Source organism: Malus domestica, chromosome 02, assembly GCF_042453785.1.
Source record: "Malus domestica chromosome 02, GDT2T_hap1".
NCBI lineage: Eukaryota > Viridiplantae > Streptophyta > Magnoliopsida > Rosales > Rosaceae > Malus > Malus domestica.
The window spans coordinates 35175064-35196788 of NC_091662.1; the positions used below are offsets into that span (position 1 = coordinate 35175064).

The following is a 21725-nucleotide window of genomic DNA, read 5'->3' on the forward strand; positions in this document are numbered from 1 at the left end:
GATGATCTTCCCAACCGTCAAACTTTAGCTATTGCTAGTTCTTCCTCCATGGCGTTGGGTGAGGGGGTTTCTCCTGATATGTCTTTGCCTCGGCGGAGGCATGGTTATAAGCCTGCGCCATCACCTCAGAGTAAGTCTTCCAAGTATTGGCATTGATCATGTATTTAAAGAAACAATCACATAGGCCTGCCGTGAAGGCTTTGAGGGCAGTCTTGTCGTCTGCCTCGGCACACAGGGAGTATTCATGGCTGAAGCGGCCAGCATACATACGTAATGACTCGTCTGGCCTCTGGCGGATAGTGTACAGGTCATCTGCAGAGTGCAAGCGATCGGTTTGGAAAATGTGTTGGGAAACAAATAGTTTCCTCAATTCCTCAAATGAGTCTACCGTCTCAGGTGTAAGATGACAATACCAATTTAGAGCTCCGCCAGAGAGGGTGGAGGGGAAGAGAAGACATCGCTCTTCGTCGGTGTGCATCCGGTATGCCATGGTGGACTCAAAGAGGTTAAGGTGCTCAATCGGGTCCTCTTTTCCAGTATAAAGTTGCAAGCCAAGCTTCTGCTTTGTCTTTGCTTGAAGGGGGGTGTTGAGGATCCTCCTTGTAAGAGGGCCAGGCCTGGGTTGGTTCCAGTCAGGTATTTCAGCCTGACGTTCAGCCTTCAACTTGTTTACTTCCTCAAGAAGTTGTAGGACAAGGGGGTCCTGAGCGGAGTTATGTGCCACTGGAGCTTTCTTTCGTAAATCTCCATCTCCTCTTGGAATTAGGAAGGTTTGATCAAGGGCATGTGATTTTTCCCTGGACTCGCTGTACTGGCTTCCAGGGTATGTCTGTCGGAACACCTCTGAGTCCCATGTACCCTCATGTCTCTCTAGGACTTGTTGCACCTTCCCCAAGTTGGTGGCCGGCTCGGGCCGTGGCAGGGGACCGAGTCTCTCAGAAATCCTTGGGTCATTGATCTTTGAGCTTATATGGATGGAATTCTCTCGACGTTGCTTCAGGAAATCCCGACAATCGCGAAAGACGGCTTTCGATCCTTCTGCCCCTTCAGCAAAGAGGTGTCTCCCTCCGCTTCTCATGGTTCGGGTCGAAGCAACTGGGTTAAGAGAAGCCTCATGTTGATTATCAAATCGAGGGGTAATTTGTTCCCTATCAGGGATATCTATGTCGAATGCATGTGACCCTCCATGTTGGAGGGCACCCAGTTGATGGTTAACTTCCACGGGGGCAACAAGCTCGCGTGTCTGAGCTTGCCTAGCTTCGTGAAGTGTCTCGAAGAGCTTCTCATATTGCTCCTGGAGGACCTCATTCCTCATTGCTATCTTGTTGTTCTGAGCTTCCAACTCATCGACTTTAGCTTGAAGAATAACTCGTTTTCCTTCCTTCTTTCGTTGTTTCGCACTATGTGCAAGGGGGGTGTCATTCTGTGTGCTGTGGCTTCCTTCGCTTCCCATGCTGGAGAGGGATGCCTGATCAAAAGAAAGTGTACGAATGATAGAAACCAGCTTGACACAGCTGAAGAGAGTAGGAATAAGTGTCGTTTCCCACAGACGGCGCCAAATGTTGATGCACAAAATCAGCGAAGACTTTGGTACAACAGAAAGTGTCAGGTTTTGTGACCTTCGCCTGGTTGCTTCGGTCACTAGTGAGGATAAGTACGTAAATGAATAGAGACAGAGAAGCAAACACAGGATGTACGTGGTTCACCCAGATTGGCTACGTCCACGGAGTAGAGGAGTTCTTATTAGTAGTGAAGGGCTTACACAAGTACAAAGGATCAAGCTCTCAATTTAGTGAGTTCTTGTGAATGATTTAACACAAAATGGCATTAGGCAATATTGTGGGGGAATGACCCCTATTTATAGAAAAACTTGTAGCTTTGTCACATTGACATGTGTCATGTTATGATTGGTTCTTGATGTCGACACGTGCTGCGCTCTGATTGGCTTCTAATCTTGACACGTGTCGAGTAGTGATTGGCCTCCTGGTCGGAGGGGAACTCTTCTGGGTCCTTGACAGTATAGCGTTGGCCGGTGCTCGGTAGTTTCGGGATTGGTCAAGTATGGTACAAACAATATTTTAACGGGTCGTATCGTGTAACATCCGTAAAAGCAAATGGGTAATATGACCAGATCTAAATCGACCTGTTAATATTATCAGGTAATATGACCCGACTCGTTACTCATTAAGAAAAATATATTTTAAATCAATAAATAATGAAAATGAAAAACATAATTTGACCCCCAAAAAATTGAAAACATAATACTAAATTTGTATATGTACATCACACTGTCATATAAATATTACTTCAAAACACAAAAACAACATTTGTCTTTTAAGTATTACAAACCCCAGAATAAGAGTCTAATGAAAAAGATTAGTACATTACTACAAAATACTAAATGTTCGGGATATGCAAAATGAAAGTAATTGCGTTTCAAGGAGGAAACCTTGCACGTTTTTAACAATAAAAACCTTTAATTTTCTTCAATCATGAGGCTTTGTATGGTTTTAATAAAAACCTAGCACATTTTTTACAATAAAAACCTTCGATTTTCTCCAATTGGTTTATTTTGAACTCCCTTAAAAATACTATTCAAGAAAAATACTATTCATGAGGCTTTGTATGGTTTTAATAATTCAAATGACAATGTACCCATCCTCAAAGAGTAGAGGATGAGATCATGAGTGTTTGCATATTTTTTCACATTTTTCACACTTGTAAATTAATTATTATATTTTTAGGGAATTGTTATTGGCACTCCAAATTCCTCATTCTACACTGCAAACTTTCTATATTTTGAAAGAAAAATACACTTGTGAGGAGTGTAAAATGAGATTTTTGGAATGCCATAACACTTTCCTATTTTTAATGTGTTTGATATTTTTAAATTATTTGATATTTTTATTTTTAATGTGTTTTACTTTTTTTTAATCTCACTGTTTGCCTATAGTATACAATGAAAATAAATAAAACTTTAAAAAAAATTAATTTATATAGAATAATACATATTTTAATATACAATATATACATATGACTATGGCTATTGTATTTTATAGTAAGTTGTTTTTAGTAGTTTAAAAAATTAAAATCATCAAAATAACTTTTTTTCTTAACTTGTTGAAATGGGTTACCCGCGTGTCACTTTCGTGTAAACCTGTTAAGGACCCGTTATTAATAGGTTCTTATCGTGTGACCTGATAACGACCCAATTAGTTATCGTGTTGATCTGAAACTCGTTATTTTCGTATCATTTAGTGTCATGTTAACGAATTGTGTAAGAAATTGACAAGGCTAGTGTCCATGAGTACAAATTAAAAATTAAAATCAACACCAGCACAATTAGTGTTTGGATGCTAGATAACTCTAGCAAAATACTATGTTGGTTGTACTAGATAGAAGGTTTTGGAGATTCAAATATGCATGGGAGGTGGACAGTGCATGCAGTGAAAATACTAGACAATTCTAGCCCCAAAGTCGGTTACCTATCTAGAATTATGTAAAAAAATATCTTAAGATTGTTGTAATGGAATGTTAGTGAAAATTCTAGAAAGTAATATAAGTTAGTGGCTGGAAATACACAAGCCAAGTCCACCGACTTTGGCAAGGTCGATTATGCCATGTAGAAATATAAGGTGGTGCTATGTGTGGTGTTGTAAGTTTGTAATGAAAAAGTAATCAAGAAAGCAGGCAACCAAGTGAGAGTGAGAGGCAAGAGTAGTCTTATAGGAGTGTGAGTGGTTTAGAGTTTGTCTCTAGAAGTGAGAGAGTGTCATAGCTTCTAAAGTGCGTCCTTGAGAGTGTGTTGTAATATTTCGTGAGTGTAATACAAGTAATTTGTTTACTTATTTTGTCTCTCGAACACTTGTGTTAAAGATGTGTACTCTAATTTTTCCTCAACAATTGGTATCAAAGCGATACGATTAAGGACCGTCTCTAGTGAAGCTTTCGAGAATCGTAAGAAGTTTAGTACTTCGCAAGATTGTTGGTTAATCTTGTTCGACTTATTGAAGTTATGCCGACACGATGTTTGATCTTTAAGTTGTTGGAGCAATCAAGAAGTTGAACAACAAAAATTACAACACATGGGCTACGTGTATGGAGTCTTACCTACAAGGCCAAGATCTTTGGGATGTCTTCGGTGGTAATGAAATTATGTAGCTGGAAGAAGACACTAGCTGCACTTTGAGGAAGTGGAAGATCAAGGCAGGATGTTTGCCTTAAAAACCATAGTTGAAGAGGACATGTTAGAGCATATAAGGAAAGCCAAAACACCAAAAGAAGCATAGGAAACCTTCGCCACTCTTTTTAAAGAGGAACAATACAAGACCGCAGCTTCTCGAGAATGAGCTATTATCAGTAGCCCAAATAAACATGACGATTGCAGAATATCTCTACACGATAAAGTCTATTTGTCGTGAAATTTCTGAATTAGACCCTAGTGCTACTATTGTAGAATCTAGGATAAAAAGAATAATTACCCATGGGTTGAGACCTGAATATCGAGGCTTCATTACCGTTGTACAAGGATGGCAACCCAACCATCACTTGTTGAGTTTGAGAATTTGCTTGCCGATCAAGAAGCTTTGGCAAAGCAAATGGGAAGGGTCTCGTTAAAAGGTGAGGAGGAAATGCTCTACACCAAAAGTAAAGGTAGCTTTAAGTAGCGTGCTGGTGGTCGATCTAAAAGAAATGGTGACAAGGCAAAAGGTCATCAAGGAGGAGGGAGTTTTTGGCCAGGGGGAGCTTCGAAGTTTCACGACAATCATGGTCAGTCCCAGAACAATAAAAGGTTTAAGGAAAAATGTTACAATTATGGAAAGAAAGGCCACATGGCAAAGAATTGTTGGTTCAAAAAGCCCATAGAGAGTAATGTCACTAGCTCAAAGGGAAAAAGTGAAGATGATTAGGACGTCGTAGCGTTTCTAGCTATGGAGGAAGAATGTGATGCAAAAACATCATCTTGTTGGTGCTCAAAAAATGAGGCATTGCCTGACTCGGAAGAGATTGAAGATACGTTGTAGGAGAAAATGAGAGACCAAGCTGCCCAAATCCAATCGAGTCCAGATAAGCTCGAGGAATTGCTTGATGGTGATGATGTCAAGCAAGAAATACCTAAGAGTCTTTGGCAAACTGGTGTGTATCAACAACCAGGAGAAGTTAGAACTAATGAAGTGGAAGTATCAACTCCACAATCACAACTAAGGAAATCAACAAGAATATGAAAGCCAAATCCTAAATATGCCAATGCTGCCATAGTTGATGGAGCAGCAAAAGAACCTAAGACGTTTGAAGAGGCATCATAGAGTTCTGAATGGGTAAGAGCTATGGAAGAAGAAATCAATGCATTAAAGCAGAATCAGACTCGAGATTTGTTGCCAAAGCTAAGGAATATGAAACCCATATCTTGCAAATGGGTGTACAAGATAAAGCATCGTCATGATGATTCAGTTGAAAGATACAAGGCTCGGTTGGTGGCTTAAGGCTTCTTTCAGCAATATGGACTAGACTATGATGAAACGTTTAGTCTAGTGGCAAAGCTTACAATCGTATGAGTCTTGCTTGCACTTGCAGCTAACAAAGATTGAAACTTGTACCAGATGGATGTGAAGAATGCTTTCTTGCATGGAGAGTTAGTTCGGGAGATCTACATGATGCAACCAATGGGCTTTGAAAGGAAAGCTCATCCCGATTACTTGTGCAAGTTGAGGAAAGAACTCTACAGTCTAAAACAAGCACCAAGGTCATTATGAAATCCCATCCTCGAAATTTCACCATTTATTACGTATTTCGTAATTTAGATTCGTATTTCGCGATTACATTATCTTTATTAGTTAATTTTAATTCCACTAATTATAAGTTTAGCAATCGATTAGTTATCGAGTTGGAAGTTTTATAATCAATCTTTATCTTTCGTTGACATTTCAAAGTTACAACTAGTGTTTTTAAATAAATCTTGAACCCATGAATGCATAGGCAAAAGCCGTTTGCGAGTCCGAATTATAACGGTATAGTTACGGACGTTTGAAGTGGTGAAAATATAGATTTTGGGAATTATTTTAATTTCCACTTATGGGTAAAAGGCCCAAACCCTTTTTTGGAATAATGGACTGGCTACTATAAGTGGAATTGGGCATTTTAGGTGGTGGAAAAAGGTTAGTCAGCAGCCTAAAAAGGGGGCACATCAGATTTTTTTTTTTTTTTAAGGATGATAAAGGACCAATAGGAAGGAAGAGAGGTTGACACTTTCTTTTCCCATTTGGTCAACCCGTGTACACCATCAACCCTTTTTATTTTCAAACCGGCCAATTTTAGGCCAATTCCTACCATTTCTCTTCTGATTTTTCCTATCTCCTTCACCTGCAACTTGCTCAACTACCTTCCTCATTCCCTCTCTACCAAAAATTAAGGGTTTTAAGGTCTATTTCATGTAGAACTCCATAGGAGAACCCGGGGGTTCTCGACGTCGAATTGTCATTTCGGAGAGTATTACCATTCACCATCACCTTAATCAACTTCTCTTGGACCCAAGAACAAGACCCAACTGGTGGTTGGGGCGTTGGAACACCAAGGAAGCCGAATTGAAGAACACCCACCTTAGGGTTTCGTTGGGTGCGAGCCAATTTGAAGGCCTTCCTGGCCAAATTGGACTCGGCCACAGGTATAAAGTTTACTCTACTTGTTGAAATTTTCATTCTTGTAAAATTTGAGAATTTTTTGAAAAAGTTGAATTTTCCGATATGTGACATTCGATTTATGAAAATGCTGTTGATTGTATATTTTATCGATAAGGTCTGCCACTTGATTATTCTAACAATTGACAATCCTATCATTGAATTGAGACAAGATTTTAATATGCTATTGTAGATATTGTTTAAGGACCTTAGGGACTTATAAGTGAAAATCTAGTGATTGGATTTTATGAAGCAAATGACGTAAGATCATGAACCCTACATTAGAACAACGGTTCAATTCCTCATTAAATGTTGTTGTGGGAGACATATGAGAATTTTCGAGTATGTGAATTATCGAAGGAAATCTAAATATAGACTTGTGCTTATTTAGGCGGTGATAGAACGTGATGCCTTGACTATCGTGCTAGGGTACATTAGCACGGACTCCAGGTGAGTGACTTTAATATATGTGATATTGGTAATTACCAGGTTTTCATAGTTATGATCCTGTGTGGATATGAATTGGTTTTATGAATATGTTCTATTGAATTGTTATTCCAATACTTCGACGTCAATTTATGTTTATGAAATGGGGTCTGGCATGTATATTGGAAATGTGGTTTGATTTGTATGATTGGCATTTTGAGATTAATTTGAGGACTAGTAATGACCGTTAACCATTATTATGGGGATTTGTTGCTTTGATATTGTTTCACCTTCCACTTCAGTGATTGGTTCTAGATTTAGTAATTGTGCTTAATCTCCCTTTGTTGAGTTTTTGTAAATTAAGTAGCCTATGCTTGTCTCATTTCTTTGAGCCGCCGTACATTCTGATTATTGGTCTTCTGGGATTCCGTTGAGTGATAATCCGGAATCATATCCACTCGGATTCCGTTGAGTGATAATCCGGAATCATATCCACTCGGATTCCATTGAGTGATGGTCTGGAATCCCTTCTATTCTGCGATTTCGTTGAGTGATGTTCCAGTTTCATTTAGTTATTGTTACGTATTGTATTTAGCAATTCTGTTGAGTGAGGGTCCAGAATCGTATCCACTTGGATTCTGTTGAGAGATGGTCCGGAATCCCTCCTATTTCGCGATTCCGTTGAGTGGTGGTCCGGGATCGTACTCACCTTAGGATTTATTAAATTTGAATTGTGATGAGGTGTAGGCTTCGGCCAAACTATGTCGCTCTAACTCTACTTTTCATTGTGTTGTATGAGAAGATGGTTGTGAGATGTTGTGATTGGTTTCAGACGAACCGTTGGATGTCTAGGTGACTCCTTCGGGGTTTACAAAAGTGTTTTGATTTCTTATGAATGATTTATATTCAAGTTATGTAAACTGTGTTTGATGGTTGGCATTAGCATTATTCTCATGTACTTGATATTATTGTCACTCTCCTAAGCTTCGCAACTTATCCAGGTTGTTATTTGCCTGGTGCACCATTCCGATGGTGTAGGCACTGATCAGGTGACAGGTTTTAGTAGACTCTGAGAAGTTTGTAGGTAGGGGTAGCAGTGCAGTCATCAGAGACTTGGAGCGTTTGGTTACCCTTGTTTCACTCTTGTACTTCATCATTTGGGACTTTCTTTTGAGCACCTCATACTTGTTCTTAGTAAAGCAAAGATTATGCTTCTTTTTGGGATGTACATAGATGTAAATATTTTGTGGAGAACTTAGCCACCTTCACATTATTTTGGGTTATTAGTTAAAGTATTTCATTCTGTAACTTATACTATATTCAACGAACATTATTTTCCTTGTCAAGTGTCGATTTTCGACATATGTTGGGATCGGGACGTGACAGTCATGGTACAATAAGATTGCAGAATTTCTAACACAAAGTGGTTACTCAGTGGCGCATGCAGATTCCAGCTTATTTTTTAAAGCTAATGGAGGAAAGTTAGCTGTTGTGCTGGTGTACGTGGATGACCTAATCATCACTAACGATGATGAGGCATAAATTCATCGAACAAAGGAGAATTTGTAAACTCGATTTAAGATGAAAGAACTTGGATAACTCAGGCACTCTCTTGGATTAGAGGTTGATTGCACACAAGAAGGAATATTTCTGTGTCAATAAAAGTATGCAAAAGACTTGTTGCAGAAGTTTGGGATGCTTGAATGCAAGCCAATATCAACACCAATGGAACCTAATGTCAAGATGTATGAACATGAAGGCAGAGACTTGGGAGATGCAATAATGTATCGACAATTGTTAGGTAGTCTAATCTACTTGACTCTTACTCAACCTAACATTTCTTATGTAGTTGGTGTGATGAGTCGGTACATGCAAAATCCAAAGAAGCCTTATCTAGAAGTGGTTCAACGAATATTGAGATATGTAAAGAGTACAATTGCCTATGGTCTCTTGTACAAGAAAGGTGAAGATGGTAAGTTGGTTGGCTATGTGACGCAAATTTTGCAGGAGATCATGACACCAAGAGATTGACTACTAGGTATGTCTTATTTTGTCTCTCCAACACTTGTGTTAGAGTTGTGTACTCTAATTTTTCCTCAACAATTGGTATCAAAGCGATACGATCAGTGACCGTCTCTAGTGAAGCTTTCGAGAATCGTAAGAAGTTTAGTACTTTGCAAGATTGTTGGTTAATCTTGTTCGGCTTATTGAAGTTATGCAGACACGATGTCTAATCTTCAAGTTGTTAGAGCAATCAAGAAGTTGAACAACAAAAATTACAACAAATGGGATACGTGATGGAGTCTTACCTACAAGGCCAAGATCTTTGGGATGTTGTTGGTGGTAATGAAATTATGCAACTGGAAGAAGACACTAACAGCATTTTGCGGAAGTGGAAGATCAAGGCATGATGTTTCCCTTAAAAACCACAATTGAAGAGGACATGTTAGAGCACATAAGGAAAGCCAAAACACCAAAAGAAGCGTGGGACACCTTCGCCACACTCTTTTTAAAGAGGAACAATACAAGACTACAACTTCTCGAGAATGAGCTATTATCAGTAGCCCAAAGGAACATGACAATTGTTGAATATTTCCACATGGTAAAGTCTATTTGTCGTGAAATTTTTGAATTAGATCCTAGTGCTGCCATTGTAGAATCTAGGATAAAAAGAATAATTATCCATGGCTTGAAACCTGAATATCGAGGCTTCATTGCCGCTGTAAAAGGATGGCCAACCCAACCATCACTTGTTGAGTTTGAGAATTTGCTTGTCGATCAAGAAGCTTTGGCAAAGCAAGTGGGAAGGGTCTCATTAAAAGGTGAGGAAGAAGCGCTCTACACCAAAAGTAAAGGTAGCTTTAAGTAGCGTGCTGGTGGTTGATCTAAAAGAAATGGTGACAAGGCAAAAGGTCATCAAGGAGGAGGGAGTTCTCGGCCAGGGAGAGCTCTGAAGTATCACAACAATCGTGGTCAGTCCCAAAACAATAAAAGGTTTGAGGAAAAATGTTACAATTATGGAAAGAATGGCCACATGGCAAAGAATTGTTGGTTCAAAAAGCCCAAAGAGAGTAATGTCACCAGCTCAAAGGAAAAAAGTGAAGATGATTGGGATGTCTTAGCTTTTCTAGCTATAGAGGAAGAATGTGATGCAGAAACATCATCTTGTTGGTGCTCAAAAAATGAGGCGTTGCCCGACTCGAAAGAGATTGAAGATACGTGGTAAGAGAAAATGGGAGACCAAGCTACCCAAATCCAATCGAGTCTAGATATGCTCGAGGAATTGCTTGATGGTGATCATTTCAAGCAAGAAATACCTAAGAATCTTTGGCAAATAGGTGTGTATCAACAACCACAACTAAGGAAGTCAACAAGAATATGAAGGCCAAATCCTAAATATGCCAATGTTGTCATAACTGATAAAGTAGCAAAAGAACCTAAGACATTTGAAGAGGCATCATAGAGTTCTGAATGGGTAAGAGTTATGGAAGAAGAAATCAATGTACTAAAGCAAAATCAGACTTGGGATTTGGTGCCAAAGCCAAGGAATGTGAAACTCATATCTTGCAAATGGGTGTACAAGATAAAGCATCGTCATGATGATTGAGTTGAAAGGTACAAGGCTTGATTGGTTAGCAGTATGGACTAGACTATGATGAAACATTTAGTCCAGTGGCAAAGCTTACAATCGTACGAGTCTTACTTGCACTTGCAGCTAACAAAGATTGGAACTTGTACCAGATGGATGTGAAGAATGCTTTCTTGCATGAAGAGTTAGATAGGGAGATCTACATGATGCAACCAATGGGCTTTGAAAGGAAAGCTCATCCCGAGTACTTGTGCAAGTTGAGGAAAGCACTCTACGGTCTGAAACAAGCACCAAGGGCATGGTACAATAAGATTGCAGAATTTTTAACACAAAGTGGTTACTCAGTGGCGCATGCAAATTCCAGCTTATTAGTTAAAGCTAATGGAGGAAAGCTAGCTATCATGCTAGTGTACGTGGATGACCTAATCATCACTAACAATGATGAGGCAGAAATTCGTCGAACAAGGGAGAATTTGTAATTTGATTTAAGATGAAAGAACTTGGAAAACTCAGGCACTTTCTTGGATTAGAGGTTGACTGCACACAAGAAGGAATATTTTTGTGTCAACAAAGTATGCAAAAGACTTGTTGCAGAAGTTTGGGATGCTTGAATGGAAGCCAATATCAACACCAATGGAACCTAATGTCAAGATGTATGAACATGAAGGCAGAGACTTGGGAGATGCAATAATGTATCGACAATTGGTAGGTAGTCTAATCTACTTGACTCTTACTCAACCTAACATTTCTTATGCAGTTGGTGTGATGAGTCGGTACATGCAAAATCCAAAGAAGCCTTATCTAGAAGTGGTTCGACGAATATTGAGATATGTAAAGAGTACAATTGACTATGGTCTCTTGTACAAGAAAGGTGAAGATGGTAAGTTGGTTGGCTATTGTGACCCAAATTTTGCAGGAGATCATGACACCAAGAGGTTGACCATTGGGTATGTCTTTAGAATTCGTTCTGGAGTAGTTTCGTGGTGCAGCAAGAGACAACCAACAATGTCTTTGTCAACCACAGAAGCAGAGTATAAAGCAACAATAATGGCAGCTCAAGAGAATGCATGGTTGCTACAGTTGATGAGTGATTTACATCAACCAGTAGATTATGCAATACCATTGTACTGTGATAACCAATCGGGAATTTGCTTGACAGAAAATCCAGCCTTTCAGGCGAGAACTAAGCATGTGGAGGTACACTATCATTTCATTAGAGAGAAGGTCTTGCAAGAAGAGATTGAGATGAGACAGATCAATACATATGATCAAATTGTAGACTTGTTCACAAAAGGTTTGAGCACCGACAAGATCGAAAAGCTTCGTCATCAACTCAACATGGAGCAAAGAATTAGCTGGTGTTGAGGGGAAGTGTTGAAAATCAACACCAACCCAATTGGTGTTTGGATTCTAGACAACTCTAGCAAAATACTATGTCAGTGGTACTAGCTAGAAGGTTCTAAAGATTCAAATATACATGGGAGGTGGACGATGCATGCACTGAAAATGCTAGACAATTCTAGCCCCAAAGTCGGTTACCTATCTAGAATTAGCTAAACAAATATCTTAAGATTGTTGTAATGGAATATTAGCGAAAATTCTGGAAAGTAATATAAGTTAGTGGCTGGAAATGCACAAGCCAAGTCCGCCGACTTGCAGGGTCGATTATGCCATGTATAAATATAAGGTAGTGCTATGTGTGGTGTTGTAAGTTTGTAACGAAAAGGTAATCAAGAAAGTAGGCAACCAAGTGAGAGTGAGAAGCAAGAGTAGTCTTGTAGGAGTGTGAGTGGTTTAGAGTTTGTCTTTAGAAGTGAGAGAGTGTTATAGTTTCTAAAGTGCGTCCTTGAGAGTGTGTTGTAATATTTCGTGAGTGTAATACAAGTAATTTGTTTACTTATTTTGTCTCTCCTTAGAGTTGTGTACTCTAATTTTTCTTCAACATCCCTCTCAGGTATTTCTTCCACAATATGTTATTTGAAATCTATGAATATTTTGTGAGTGTAATACAAGTTATCTGAAAATTGTTAGTTCCCTTGCTTGAAACTGTATGACTATAACATGAACATGCTTAGTACAGTTATCTATCATCGGAACAACAAAATATTTGTTGTCTACCTTGTGCCTCTCTGCTCGCTACTTCTTAGAGGAAGTCTCCCATACGCAGCATTCATCGTCGAAAAATCTTTGTTTCCAAGTATTCTGTTTCGTTGCAAAACGTATCTTTATAAATGCTGCAAGCTTGTTCTTACTGTGGTGTTCCCTGATCAGGAATTACTTGTGCTCATGGATTATTTTGCTCTGGTGCCTGCAAAAGCATCAGTGTTCAGGCATTTGTTTCTCGATCTCGATTCAAGTTAGAGCATTTGCATCAACACTCAAGTGATTGGAAGTTTTGAATGCAAATGCTTCTCCCCAGAGGCATCACCGGAATATGCCAGTACAGATGATCGAACGTAGAAAAACAGGAGTTTAAGGATTGTCTCTTTATATTTTTCCGTAAGAGTTTGTGCAGATATTAGCCAACCTTTTTTTCTTTCATTTCATACCGCATTCATTTCGCAGCACTCCCAGATACCGTAAGGTATTTGAACACAGCGTACACTAGCGTTGATGGGTACGATATAGCGCTAACTCTTGCTCAAAGTACGATTTGTTTTGTTATGTTATTTTTTGGTGTTTGCTGTGCAGATTTGAATTTGTTAATCTTGTCGAGCAGGTGGCTTTGTTGCCCGATAATATGCATTACAACGGTTCTTAAAACGTTACGCTTTATGGGACATAAACTTCTTCGCCTTACACGGTTGCAGTTTAAAAACACAGCCCGAAACACTACCACGACTCAGTTGCAGGGACTGTGCAGAACAAGCAGAACACTGCCTTTCCTATCAGTGCAACAGAAATAAACCAACATTCAACTCGGAAATAATACAAGCAAGCTAACTATTTTATAACGATAAACTGTCCGTCTTATTTACGCTGCAAGAGTAGTAGAATACAATATCACTAATCAATCATTTTTGTTTCCTCTCACAATTGAAGATACACAACGATCATTCGCCCCAAACCAATTGAAATATATTCTTACTAGCGCTCGCATTGACGGCATTGTTACTCTGTGTTCTAAGCATCCCCTCTTGTGCACGTAAATCACCCTCCTAGTTAACAAAATGTTGGTTAAACTGTAGTGAGTACAACCAAAGTTCAAAAAACAGCTTCGCTTGATCAATGCAATGACAGAGCAGAAATTAATTAAATAAGTTAAAAATTTAAAAGATTATGTAGGTAAATAGATCAACGCAATTAGATAAGCTAATCAAATAGAACTTCCACCACAATAGCACTGGTCGAACAGCTGTACTAAGAACGAACTCATGTCATAGAAAGAAAATAGGGTGCAAATTTCTCACACGAATGCACTCGACTCTTCTGTACTAATGGTATATCATAGAAAACAATCGAGATACGCAGTTGAAATTGAAGTCAGCCAAACATCAACTACATCACAAAGGATTTAAAATGGTTAAGAGCAAATTAGAGTTGATTTATACTCTTAAGCACATTCGTCACTAAGAATATTTTTTATTTTTCCAACCAAAAAATATTTAAGTAAAAAGGAGATCTCAGAAAAATTAAAACTAGTGGAGCTAGAATGGAGGATTATAACACGTAGACATCTCTTCTTATAACACAGTAGGCTTGATATTTTCAAATTCTCCAAGGGTAAACTAATGCATTGAATTCCAACCCAAGGATGGAGGACTTACAAGTAAAGAGTAGGCACGAGCAAGAGATAAAAGTGTCGGGTACATATCCAGAACAGCTATGGCGACTTCCTCAGTTACCTGTGGGACCTGCACGTATGAGGTATGATTTATGTAGAGTTTTTCACCATAATCTCACTATCTTAGTCCTCAAAACTAAGCATAAACAAACCGTATCATATACTGACTCAGAAACATCTTAAGAGCAATGTTCCCATTTTTAATCGAATGAGCCATGGACATGGCGTTTTTATGCTCTACTAGAACTGGAATTTTTTTACATATACCTCTGTAGAACTACAAACACATCTTTTACTTAATAGTTTCTATAAATCCTATATATACACGTTTAATCTAAAACAAACAAAAAAAGTGTGAAGCGTTGAAATTAATTTCCTCAAACCATGTTTATCAAAGGAACCATAGTTTGCTACGCTGAGAGATGATAGACAAGGCATCAGTGACTGTCAAACAAGGGATGGTAATCCTATCTTTCAAATTCATGCACACCTGCATGAGCTGAACGGCAAAAACGTCGCTGACTGTCATTTTATCCAAGTCTTGGCACCTTCTAATAAATTCATCAAAAGGAGGACAAACCCCAGCGTGTTTGCATTGTTCCTCGGAGAACTCTGATTTGTAATACTGAGCTATTGCTTGAGTTAGATAAACATACTTCTTCAATGTATCAGCCAAGCCAATGGTTCTCTGGACGTCAAATCCCTCCAAAATCTCAGTTGTGAAACAGCTGCACAAGATGAGAATTCAGAGAATAATATATACATTTTGACATCACTAGGATTACTATATCACAAAGGGATTTGAGCTATAGAACATCATGGATACTAAATTTAAAAAACATGAAATCAAAATTGAAACTGAAAAGAAAGGATCCTAGAACATGTGGGTTGATGTTCAATCTTCAAGTAAGAAGCAAAGATATGCAGCATTCTTATTTAGAGTTTGACATGTAAAACCTATTGAATTACTAAATCCTTACATGACCCTTACCAGTAAAAAGCAATCATATGTTCTAAACAACCAGCTAGCATTTAACTTAGCCTTCAATAATAATTCTACTTCAACAAGATGGCAACTCAAACTGTACGGATGATGCAAGTAAATTTTCAATATGATTACAGATTTATAAGAAAACAGAAGTTTGATGTTCGACATTCTTTTGGAAGCCTAGTTGATGGCTTAAGGTTGGAAATTAGTGTTTCACAAGTGTAGCACGTGGGGTTTGGTTTAGGTACTCGTTTGGGATGGAAATGTTTAATTCTAGGTCTGCTAAAAGGCTGTGTGCCGCTGAACAATTCCCAAGGAAAAAACCTGGATGGGTTGTTGTCCTAAAAGCAAAGAAAATACTTGGTGATGCTGTCATAGTAAAACAGAAGGTTAATATCAAATCATTACCAGAGTTATTTATCACGGTAATGATTGAATTGAATAGAATTATTCATAGTCAAGTGGTACTGGTGATAGATGTAGCTTTTAAAAACATTTACAAGAATGCTTACGCTGTTTTAATGCTTTCTGCTGCTTCAGAAGTATTTGGATCACCTTCCACAAGATATATCAGTTTCTTGAGTCCACACCTCTGACAATATGCAATTAAAGGACCAACATGTCAGAATAACGTAAACAAAAATAGTTTCACAGTAAATCCAAAACTGCATGTAAAAGGTCACACAAGAAGCAGAAAATTTCTCATGTACTTAACCAATGCATGTAAAACATCTGAACTAAAATTGCGAGGCACCAAATCACTGCATTGAGCATGGATAAATGTTGAAAAATCCCCAATAAGGGACAAACATGTCAAGTTGAACTTATAATATCCATATGTAAGGGGAGAAAAACAATAAGAAGAATTAACTAATAGTAATATGTTTTTAATTGTCAATCTTTCTTTGCGGGAAAGTTAATTCAGTATTTCAACTCAAGTCTCCTATTCATCCTATAACACTTAAGTTGATAATAAATGCTAAAGGTAAACTGGGAGAAAACACCAAGTTTCCACAATAAAATAATCACATAACAAGAATAATTTTGCAACAACTGCAAACTAAAATGCATCCACAGTATAATAGAAACCAAAATTACACAAAACGATAAAGATAAAACATCTAATCTTTTGAATAAGAATCAATACCAAAAGTCTCAATTTCTGATCCCTGTAACGGTTATCTCTGATTGAACAGCGCAAATCATCAACATTCTTCCTCTCAACAATAAAATCAAGTACATATTCACTCTCGAGTTGTTTATGACGAGCTATCCAGATTCCATCTCCAACTGGTAACCTCCTAACCTGTAGAAGACTCATTTACTTAATTACAGTTTGCATCAAATGAAGGAGAAGATACTGCAGAAACAATACAGACAAGTACCTCTTAAGTTAGTACGCCTAGATTATTTAAATTGTCAAATAACGATTATAAATCACAGCTTTATTCTAGATGACTTACTGAAGAGACAAACTGAGTTGAGTGATACATATATAGGGAAAGGAAATCCAAAACCGGTGGCTTTCTTAATAGCAGATTGGGGGAAAATACCAAACCATGCCCCAACTGCAATACTGGCACAGTTTCCAAAACTACATACTGTAAATTCTAACTCCAGGGATACTGTGTTGTGGCATAGCCTTGATGCAGGTAGTCTGTGAACTGAAAGGTTTTAAGCAAAACGAAGATAAATTCCTGTAAAAATTAAGTGGTGATAATAGTATTGAGTCTATTGACAACTCTACAAGTAAGTACTTTCCTAAAGGACAAAAATCAATGGACCGTTAATTAGAAAACCAGCTCGTAAAATAAGAGTTATACAACAAAGAATTCATGATTGTATTTAAAGTTCTAGCTGACCGCAATCATGAAGCAGCAAAATACGTAAAGCACTATACAAATAAATGATACAGAATGATATGTGAAACCAATAAAGATGATACAGAACAGTGCAAACTCCAAAAAAATGTACAAAAAATACCATTAGAGGAACTAACAGATAAAGACTACAAGAACTCACCTCTATTTTTATTTTGAATTGAGTACGAACGTTCTCGATAAGTCTCCTAGATCGCGATCTAAAGCCACAATGTATAAAATTAATCATAGTAATTACAAACACCAGCAAAGACAATGGACACTGAATATAAGTGAACAACTGAACACTACCAGTTCAACCAAAAAAAAAAAAAGAACACTACCAGTGAACATAGAGGAAAAAAATATACCAAGAATCCATTGGATTGAGCACGTACTAGAGACACAAGTTACATCAAGACAGAGACATGGAAACACGTAAAATAAAATATAAATTCAGACATGGAATCATGGATACAAACAGATAAGGATATATTCTAATATATTTTGAAAGTTAATTCTAGAATTTGATAGGATTCAAGACAGACTAACAATAGGATTCCTATATAATTGGATTACTATAGAACTTCCCGTATCTATTGGACGAAGAATAGGATTCCTATAGAACATCCCAGATGGTGATTTATTCAAAACTCTTTTCATCAAGATTCAAGGCAGGATAACAAGTATCTTTAACTAGTTTCATCATTTAAAAGAAAACTGCATATGTGGCAGATGTCAAAATCATAAGTTACTGACCCCTGAGTGGCAAATTGCTCCCGATCATCCAGTACCAAGATTACTTCATATGCTTCCTCAAATCTCTCACCAAAGCTTAGCGGTGGTATAGATAAAACATTCGAACTTGCTTCCAATCCATTCGAACATGACTTTGGCACAGAATGACTCTAATAAAGTCAACATGTCAATGAGGGGAAACACGGTAGGGCAGGTGGTTTAAATTCCATGACTCTGCCCTTTTATACAGTACTCAGTACTTTCCATATGTATCAGTCAGATATGCAAGATGTAGCCACGAATTAACATTATCATCCTAATTTAACTAAGTTCACATGTCACATACCGTGGAAGAACAAGCTCTAAGCGTAAAAGATTTTGGTAATGACTCATCCGAATTAATTTTTGGCACATGTCCACCATCGAGAGAAAATTTGGCAAGTCTATTCTCACTCGCTACAAAATCTCTAAGACCTGAGTAATTATAGTAAGCTTTATAAGACAGGGTTTAGATAGTTTAGGAGAATTTCAGCATTCTCTATCACTTAGAAGCATATAAAGCAAGCTTACCATTTGCAACCACATGAGTGACTGATGCTGGACAAAGATCTTCCCTCAAAGTTTGAGACTTCAAATGCAAACCATAAACTTCATCTTCTCGAAGACGACACAGAACAGATGGCCATAGTGAAGACATTTCCTTGTCATTGGAAGTTTCCGAAACTTCAGTAAAAGCTTGAACAATTTGTTCTCTAGAATACCCCATGCACATATACTACAGAAACAAGACAAATAATGAAGATAGAATTTTGACCTAGACAAAGCAAGTAATTAGAACTTATACTTCAAAGTACTATGACCAGAGGATGCAAAAAGAATGTAATATTTCATATGCTTTTTTATAGTTCAACTGAAGAAATCTCATATTTATTTGCGTACAAGAACATCAATGGATCTTGGACCTTATCAACTTTGGTTTTCTGCCCCAAAATATCTCCATTAACAATTTGGAAGATAGGTGAAGAACATAAAAGTTAAATTCCATTCAGGATATAGGTGTTAGCCAAAACAAAATCTCGTATTGCAAATATAATATCAATATCAGCTTATAAGCAAGGGAAACCGCAATCCATGACATGAGGGGATAGTGTGGAGAAAGACAATCTATCATAGGAAAAGTTTCATCTGACTTGAGCCACTAACAATGCACGCTTTAATTAAAAGATAAATCTTGGAAAGGATGATGTTTTGAAATAAAAACAAAATTATGAAGATGTAAACTGGCTATTTTTCCCAATCCACAATTCAATTTAAAAATTAAAAGCTACATGGATATACACCTTGTCAAGGTATTCCTGTGGAATATCAAAGGATTTCTCCTTTGTACTCAAATTAGTGGAGACCAATGTCGCCAAAGTGGCTGAGTCATAATGAGCAAGCTCCTGATGTGAAATATTGTCCCCATTTCCAGAAAGCCCTGTGGCATGAGAAGTCTTTCCTACAGGTTTTTCCATACCAGACCTCATGAGACATTCACTTGCAGTTTCCTTACCTTCTGGAGTAAGCATGTACCTACAGTTTTTACAGCATTACACATCTGCTAATAGGTACAGATGCAATACAAGTGCAACTTGAAATTTATAGGTCTAATTTTACAAGAATTGCTCGCAATAACACATGATTTTTGGTACAGGCAAGTACTAAATCATTTTGAAACAAGCCATATCACACAAAAGTTCCAGGGCTAAGAATCGTACATTTTCTTAAGCCTCTTATCAGATGAAATTTACCTAAAACCAAATGTTTTTCCATATTCCAGCTGAGATACATGCTTCTGTTAAACAGAAAAGACTTAAGTACCACAACTCATTATTTATTCTAATAACCCCATATCATAGTCTAATAGTAAATCATCCTTCACATCAAAGTAGATATATCCTACTATATTATTTTTAATGGTGAAATGATTTTGTCAGTAATTCAACTTTCACAAAGACAATGTGATAACTTATTCCTGTTCCTAAGCTATGTAAAATGTTTTCATATAGAAATAAGAGGGAATAAGGTTAGCTAAATTGCCATTCAAATTTATAAGCGCTGCGGCAGAAAAAAAGTATAAGATAATTATACAAATCCTTCTTAGCATAAAGTAACTAACACAGCAAATCAACCAAAAAAATAAAAAAAAAGAAGCAAAAGCCATACTTTGCTGGGTTACTTGATTTCACAACCAGTCCCTTGTTTATTAATGTCGTCATGCAGGACCATCCACTATACCATTCCCTTGCAGAAGTTGCAAAGTGTCCAGGTTTTCCCTTTCCCTTCTCTGGCCTAAAAACAAACCAGGTATAAGAACATCACATTCATCCGTATTAAACAAAAATGACAAAAAAATTTAGAGAACTAATATAATCAATCAACATCATACATAATTGGCACACGAGAAAGTCCACTTGCTTCAGCAGCATCAATAAGCTCCTGTTTACGCATAAATTCATTCCCACTTTCAATTCCCCTGACGAAAAACTTATCATTAACTCCTACTTCCAAAATTTGATAAAACACATTCAATTACAAATATTGTAAGTGCATACTTAGTTAAGCACAATTCCAGTTTACCTGTAAAGTGTGATCAACAATGCATACGATACAGAATTCTTTTGTGGAACATAACGTCTGCTTCCTTTGGTTCTCTTACCTAAAATACACGCACATTTGAGAAAAATAGCAATGAATTTAACATGTATATCATATAACCAGAATGTAAAGAATGAATTATAAAAGTACCCTTTTTAGTTATGTCTTCTGGTTCAGAATTGTCTGAAGCAGTATCAAAAAATCCTTTCATAAGCTTCAAAATCCACTTCCCTATGCCCCTGCACTAAAATATGAACAGTTCACATCTTGCCAATAAATCGAAACACGAAATGGCAAACCCCTCAACAGGTTTTCAAATCATAAAGACGTTGTTTTGTCTGTCAAGAGAAGCAGTAATAGCCCGAATTCATCATTAAGCTTCCGGTGTGAAGGTGTCTTCTTATTCCACAAAATCATCTAAACTCCTAGAAGAAAACAATAAACTAAACTTGGACTGCAACCAGTATAACATGGCAAAGTGAACAAAATTAGAAAAAACTATACTATTCAAACAACTCAAAGAAAAATTCAAACTTTAACGTCCCACATTGCCCACAAACATAACAAACAATGCTTCGATTAATTAAGTTTTCAAACCCTCACAAGTGACAATCTTACACTCCAAGAATGATCAGAATTCAACGCTAATTACCGAAAAAAATGCATACTTTCTCGAAAACTCACTTGATTTGGGAAAAATCTTTGAGGGTTTTAATAGGGTTCTTGGATTTGCAGAGGTTGGCGTAAGCCTTGGAAAGAGTCATTTCGATGTTCTCGGAAATGCCCTTGGGCCTTTGATCGGCCATTTCCTGCCACTTGCTCAGCATGTACGTCGCAAGCTCTTCGTTCTCCGGGCAAACCACCGTGCGCTTCTGCCGCTCCATGGATTTGGGGATCTAGGGATTTTCAATTTTCAGTGAGGAGAAGAAGGGTGGGCGTCGAAGAAGATTAACGAGTACGGAGAAGGGAATCGGGAGGGAGAGATTTTTCAATTTCATGGCAACACGGCAAATAGTGGAATACGTAGCTT

At 37.6% G+C, this 21725-nt stretch overlaps 2 protein-coding genes across 4 annotated transcripts; one reads left to right on the top strand and one right to left on the bottom strand.

The window, feature by feature from the left end:
• The first annotated feature begins 11322 nt into the window (after window positions 1–11322).
• On the top strand, window positions 11323–13450 carry LOC139192081 (secreted RxLR effector protein 161-like). Its single transcript, XM_070813335.1, has 4 exons — window positions 11323–11886; window positions 12961–13045; window positions 13255–13306; window positions 13381–13450. The coding sequence occupies exons 1-4, from the start codon at window positions 11323–11325 to the stop codon at window positions 13448–13450; spliced, it is 771 nt and encodes a 256-aa protein (XP_070669436.1).
• A 185-nt stretch (window positions 13451–13635) lies between these two features.
• On the bottom strand, window positions 13636–21725 carry LOC103412460 (crossover junction endonuclease MUS81). 3 transcript variants are annotated; one of them, XM_029096300.2, is made up of 15 exons: window positions 21380–21725; window positions 20846–20934; window positions 20678–20756; window positions 20487–20573; window positions 20264–20389; window positions 19399–19630; window positions 18629–18833; window positions 18405–18532; window positions 18080–18228; window positions 17484–17541; window positions 16609–16767; window positions 15974–16053; window positions 14964–15201; window positions 14457–14543; window positions 13636–13847 (listed from the first exon to the last, which is right to left on the bottom strand). In XM_029096300.2, exons 1-15 carry the CDS (start codon window positions 21577–21579, stop codon window positions 13743–13745), a joined length of 2022 nt encoding a protein of 673 aa, XP_028952133.1. In that variant the 5' UTR covers window positions 21580–21725; the 3' UTR covers window positions 13636–13742. The 3 variants fall into 3 exon arrangements, with proteins under 3 accessions (XP_028952133.1, XP_028952137.1, XP_028952141.1); XM_029096304.2 differs by having other exon boundaries at window positions 18629–18758; window positions 21380–21713; XM_029096308.2 differs by having other exon boundaries at window positions 20846–20939; window positions 21380–21699.